Source organism: Sebastes umbrosus, chromosome 2 (genome assembly GCF_015220745.1).
Source record: "Sebastes umbrosus isolate fSebUmb1 chromosome 2, fSebUmb1.pri, whole genome shotgun sequence".
Lineage (NCBI taxonomy): Eukaryota > Metazoa > Chordata > Actinopteri > Perciformes > Sebastidae > Sebastes > Sebastes umbrosus.
The window spans coordinates 27,071,269-27,077,454 of NC_051270.1; the positions used below are offsets into that span (position 1 = coordinate 27,071,269).

Here is a 6,186-nt window from a genome sequence, read left to right on the forward strand (position 1 = left end):
ATTTCTGCACTCGTCTCACAGCATGATATAGGAGGAGGATGTATTTTTAGAGATGTCATAAGTATACTAATGACTCTCTGGCTCTGCCCGAAGCTCTCTGACTGTTGATGCCGTCGGCCACTTACAGACTCGGATTATGGGTCTCTATGTGCAGCGGATGCATTCAGAGTAATTACCAGGGAAATCCAGACAATATGGCTCGTACTTAAAGTGGCGGGTCATTTTGTTGGAACAGTTTTTATTGTTGCAAATGTGAACTCGACATCAACAGTCTCCTCAAGCATTAGCCTCGACAGCTTCTGTTGTCAACAACGGCGCTGTGCTCCCAAACTCTACATGCATGGAGACTTGCTGTATTTAATGGAAGAGTATGCGAGTACAGATTTACCTTGCATGGCAGCTGGATTCTGGATTGATCACGCAAGATCAAATTTCGCACGAAAATCCATCTTGTCAGGCTTCAGGAGCTACAGCAGCTACGGGCGTGGTTTAGGTGCGTGTGTGACGACACAGAGGGCCTTTCTCAAACCGGACCTTCCCCACTTCCACTCCGTGACGGAGTGAACTCCGTTTGTGGTCACACTCAAAGCTGAATGAACTGCCCTTCTTTATGGTGTATGGTATAAATACAGTGGCAAGCTTTTGGACAAACTTCCCTCTCTCAGACAGAAACTGTCGTAACGTTTCGTAACCATGGTTTTGTATTAATCGGAAGACATATGAAAAAGGTTCACGGTATTAAGAATAAAAAATAAGCAGTATACAGAGTAACTAAAAATAAAGTGGAAGTAGGTCGGGAGAGGGTGTTGGGGCTGATTGGAGAAAGGCCCAGAGTGGTGACTGTTCATTCAACAATGAACAACCTCCTGAAGAGGTTAACAAAGATGCTGCAATAGCAGCAGTTGTATCAGAACTGGAGAGTATTTCTTCATTGAGAGAAGAGCAAAGAATGGCACTGAAGGTGGAAAAGATGTTTTCGCTCTTCTCTCGACTGGCTTCGGCAAGAGTTTGATTGACAGATGGTTCATCCAATCACCTGCCAGGTACTTTTCGAATGTGCCTGCCCTTTTCCAAAAGGTTTCCAATGACGACGTCTCAGATGGTTCTGTGTAACACACCATCTGGCGGGTGAGGTTAAGTACAAATTCCCAAAGCAGTCAACAATGATGCAAAGGAGGTGAGAGAAGAGGTGAGAAAACAGTGAAAATGTTTGATATGCATGACTAACTACAGAATTACTGTCCTACTTTCAAAAGTGGCACAAAAACACAATGAGCCACAGCTAGTTCCTAAAGGATGACTCTGACATTTTGGGAAATAGATAGAGGAGTTGAACTGACGCCACTCATGTATTTACGGTAAATATGAGGCTACAGCCAGCAGCCGGTTAGTGTAGCTTAGCATAAAGACTGGAAACAGAGGGAAACAGCTAGCCTGGTTCTCTCCAAAGGTGAAATATCCACCTACCAGCACCTCTAAAGCTCATTAATTAACATGTTATATCTTGTTTGTTTAATCCATACAAAACCAAAGTGTAAAAAAGACAAGTTGTGGTTTAACAGGGGGATATGTGTGGGACTATTTCTTGGCCCGGTGCGGTAATGTCAAATGTATCCCGCGTTAATTAGGGCTGTGCATTGGCAAGAATCTGGCAATATGATACGTATCATGATTCAGGGGTAACGATTCAATATACTGTGATATATTGCGATACTGTAAGCAAGGCGATATATTTTGATTTTTTAAATATAATTTAAGGAAAACTGTCATAGTATAAAAAACACACCAGAAATACACCGTTTAAAAATTAGGCAAAAATAACACATTTATACTGCATGCAAAAGACTGCATGGTTTTTGCCCAAAACTCCATGTGATTATCATTCTCATTCACATATCTTGAGGTCAGAGGTCAAGGGATCCCTTTGTAACTTTGAAGCATTATTTAGGCTGCTTCGCAAAAAGCTCGTATGACATGGTTGGTACCAATGGATTCCTCGTATTACTCCTCCTAGCTACTCCTTCTAGCTCTAAAACTTTCAACCTCTGAAAGATTGCATAACGGCCGGGCCCACCGGCGGGCCGTCAGATTTTTTTAAGAGGTTAATTAAAAATCAATACATTGTTTTGGAGAATCGATACAGTATCACAACACATAATATCGTGATACTCGTGTGTATCGATATTTCCTTACACCCCTAGTGTTAAATAGTGAGCTTTAGAGGTGCTGCGGGCAGGGTTAGGTGTTTTTTAATGAGTAATCTTTTTTTTTATAATTATCTCTACTGTTAGATGAAGGCTTTCTAAAGTGGAACATCACTGTAGAAATGTTCCCAGACCATCCTGATGTTTTTTAAGCACAAATCTACCATGAAATGATCTTTTCTGCCAGAGTAATAGAAATGGTTGAAACATGTACTTTGGTGGTTAAGTCACCTGAACCAAAGCTCCGCCCTGCAAATGCCTACGGGTGCCAAGCTGAAATGGAGACCTGCCTCCAGGAGGAATGTTTACCCAAGCTTAGCACAGAGCCCTTATTGCTCTAAGCAGCACGAGTGGATTTCTGTCTGCACCAGTCCAGCTCTGTGCCTTTTCAGATTGGGACCTGCCCAAAACGAGCCCCCCTGTGATGACAGGAATAGCTCTCTTAAAAGACACAGAGGGGAGAGAAATTAACTGTGTGTGATCAAGTTTAAAGTAACTGTACACCCGGAGAGGAGGAGAGGCTTGAGGGAATTTGTGAAAAGAGATTCCAGACATTCCTAAAAGTAAGTTTGACTTAAATAATGTAGAAAGAGCAGGGCTTCATAAATATTCCCAATTAGCTTTGATAGAGTGGAAAATTATCTTTACAACTTATCCACAGCCATAATCAGACTCCAGCGTGGAATCTGAACTGTATTTTAATGACACATTTTTTTTCTACCACCAGCTTTTTACTCTGACTCTCAATGAGGATGCATTATGTTGTGCCACACTACATTTTCAGGTGGAGTGCAGTTCAAGATGAGGAGACTAATGTGTGCTTTTCTAAAGAATGTGCAGATGGTTTCAAATTAACCTTGATGAAGCATATATTTAAGAGTATGAATGAATGAGATTAGTTCACTGTAAATCAGGAGAGCAATGCTGCACTTTAAAAAATTTAACTCAATGGCAAAACCTTATCTAATATATAGCTATTTATGGCAGAATCATAATTAGATATTCTTATATTACAGCCTGTTTGTTATCACTAGTATGTAGTCATATTATTTCTTTATATTAATCTTGTCTCAAGGTGGAGGCTTCAGATAAGCCCAGTGGGTTTTTTGCCTCTTCCTGCACTGTATATTATTCTTTCTTTTTTTGTTATGTTGTATAGTCTTAAATTGTGCAAAATAAAAAATAAATAAATAAATAAACAAATAAACGTATAACTAATTATTTAGCTCTTGTGTGAAGCCATTGTACTGATGCTATCTTGCAGTCATTTGTCTTCTATCACACCCTCCAAATAACCTCTTTAACAGACAAAAGAAGTTGTATTAATTTCCAAAAACAAACAATGCAAACACACCCTGTCTGTGAATTTACACTAAATGTATTACAACTTTGTGTTTTATGGAGCCCAGATGGTGTATAGGTGCATGTACAGTAAAATGTTAAAATGATGTCTGTTTTGTTACCATGGATGTGCTGGTTGACCACATTAAATCAGGAGAGCAATGCTGCACTCAATAGCAAGACTTTATCTGATATATAGCTATTTATGGCAGAATTATAATAAGATATTCTTATATTTCAGCTTACTTATAACTAATTATTTAGCTCTTGTGTGGAGCCATTCTTAAATATGTTATACTGATGCTTTCTTGCAGTCCTTTGTCTTCTATCACAACCTCCAAATAACCTCTTTCACAGACAAAAGAAGTTGTATTAATTTCCAAAAACAAACACATCCTGTCTGTGAATTTACACTAAATGTTTTCCAACTTTGTGTTGATGGAGCCCAGATGTTGTATAGGTGCAGGTACAGATGTGTAGTTACCTTGTATGTGCTGGTTGACCACATTCTCCAGCCGGTCGAGCCTCTCCATGATCCGGAGAGTGTCTCCTCTCTTGTCTCCCTCTAACTTTCTCTCCGGTAAAGGCATGGGAACTTTGATGTAAATATTCGCGATGTAATTAGTGACCCATCCGACGTAGAGCAGGCAAACTATGTTGGTCATGCCGCTCAGTATCACGCATGTGGACACCAAAGTTTTGGTTCTCCTGGTGCAAGCCATGCCCACATCTCCTCCATACAGTATATATACAGCCTGCAGGAGTACCGACACACTGGAGCAATGGGGCGACAATCACCCACAAAAAACACACAAAGAAACACAAACACTGGAATAAAAAAAATGAAGTTATTTCCAGCAGCGACTGTGCAGGGATGCGAGATCCAAAGCGCAGAAGAGCTTTTACTTCAAAAGTACACCGTGCGTATTTTCGGCGCTGGTGCTTTTATAATGTCAAATATCTACAGGTGAAGGTTGCTCCTCTCGGTCCATACCGAAGCTCCGTCTGCTCCGGTTGCATGTGAGGTTCAAGGAAACAGGAGAGACACGGAGCATCCTGCTGCAGCCAATGGGAGGAGAGAGAGGACTGACAGCCTCCGTGCTGCGCGCTGCGCACTGATCCACTGTGAAAGTGGATCTGACCGGACTATTTCTATACAGCAGCAGTGCACTAAAGTGGTGCAACCTATTTCTGCGACATATTTGCGCCACACCGACCTTAAACTGCCCCCAGTTGATGTGTGGTGTTCTCTATAGTATAGGAAGCACTTCAGGAGTTACTGCGATGAGATGTTTCCACGCGAATCCTTTGCTGCAATACTGGATCAAGCCACGAGATAGAGACAACGGGGTCTCCATGAGGAATCAAGGGGGTCATGATGTTATAGGTCTGGCTCTGGTCCATCTCTCTATATATATGAGGAGGATGCTGGAGGATGCAGAGAAGAGAAGAGGCTCAGCTCTCTCATCATCTCTGCTGTAATTAGACCAGTGCAGGAAAAATAAAATATACCTGCTAATTACTGCAGACCTGCTCAAAGGCCACAGATATACAGTATATACTGCAGCATGGAAGACCTGCAGCACTTGAACCTGCTGAGACAAAGTAGTCCTTTTCTAACCAAACTGTAAATCAAATGTTGAGGCATTGTTATTGCTTCTGTATAGGTCTACCTTTTTAGGTGATTATTGGATGTTAAAGGGACTGTTTGTAAGAATCAGAAATGCTTCTTAACAGCGACGCCTGTGGCCGTTAAGTCAATCAAAGTCAGCGTCGGGCTCGAGGTTGTGCTCGCTCTACATAGACATGAACGAGCATCGCTCCAAACAGTGAGGCGACACACGTCAGCTAAAACCACAACATCACTCTATATTTCAGCTGCTTGGCAGTAATGTTAGCTGACCAGACGAAGGTCTCTCCATGAATCATTGCTGATCCTAGTGTTGACTTTTCCTGCTTCAGAGCTACGAAGTCTTCTGCAGTGTGTAGTGTTCGCGCATCCACGTGAGGTGGAGCGAGCTGAGTGAAGGCAAGCAGGCAGGCAGAGGAGCAGAGGAGCAGAGTACAGCAGAGACTCCGGCCCTGGAGACCAAAGCTACGGTCTCCCCCGCGTCCTCCGACCGTGGCCAACACTGTTTTGCAAGACGGGCTTCACTAGATATAACTTTGAGGTTTTGGTGCTTCCGTGTAGTTTGTGTTGGAGTCTTGTCTGAACAGCGTAGCCACACACGAGCGCGCATATGCGAGCGCGCATGGGACACCGACCCGGGTGATTTATACGTGTAAGAAGTTACAAACAGTCCCTTTAAATAGTGGAATTTTCTAGTGTTGGGGAGATGAAGCTTCATGAAGCACTGAAGCTCTCTCTGGTTCGCAAAAGGGTTCATTTCATGAGGCTTCATGTGGGCTTCATGTGCACATGAAACCAAAAGTATAGTCAAATAGTGTAAAACAGGCAGATATATTTCATATATGTGGCAGTGGTTTAACCGGACAGATGGCAGTGAAAGCTTGTGTAACTTCAGTGAAAATGATAGATGGGAGACTTTTTTTTCTTCGTTTTTATTTAGGAATAATAAGTTCTCAGCTGTATTTTGGCTTCAGGCCTCTTCAATGACGTCATTGGTTTAAAACGATACCA

General features: G+C 42.1%; 1 protein-coding gene across 1 annotated transcript in view; it reads right to left on the bottom strand.

Moving 5' to 3' along the window:
* The window catches only part of galnt18b (UDP-N-acetyl-alpha-D-galactosamine:polypeptide N-acetylgalactosaminyltransferase 18b), a 95,549-nt gene extending 90,692 nt beyond the window's left edge, over nucleotides 1-4,857 (bottom strand). The window contains exon 1 of the mRNA XM_037751686.1: nucleotides 4,030-4,857. Within this exon, the coding sequence (XP_037607614.1) occupies nucleotides 4,030-4,267 (238 nt within the window). The 5' untranslated portion in view covers nucleotides 4,268-4,857. The remainder of the gene's footprint in view (nucleotides 1-4,029) is intronic.
* Nucleotides 4,858-6,186: the final 1,329 nt, after the last annotated feature.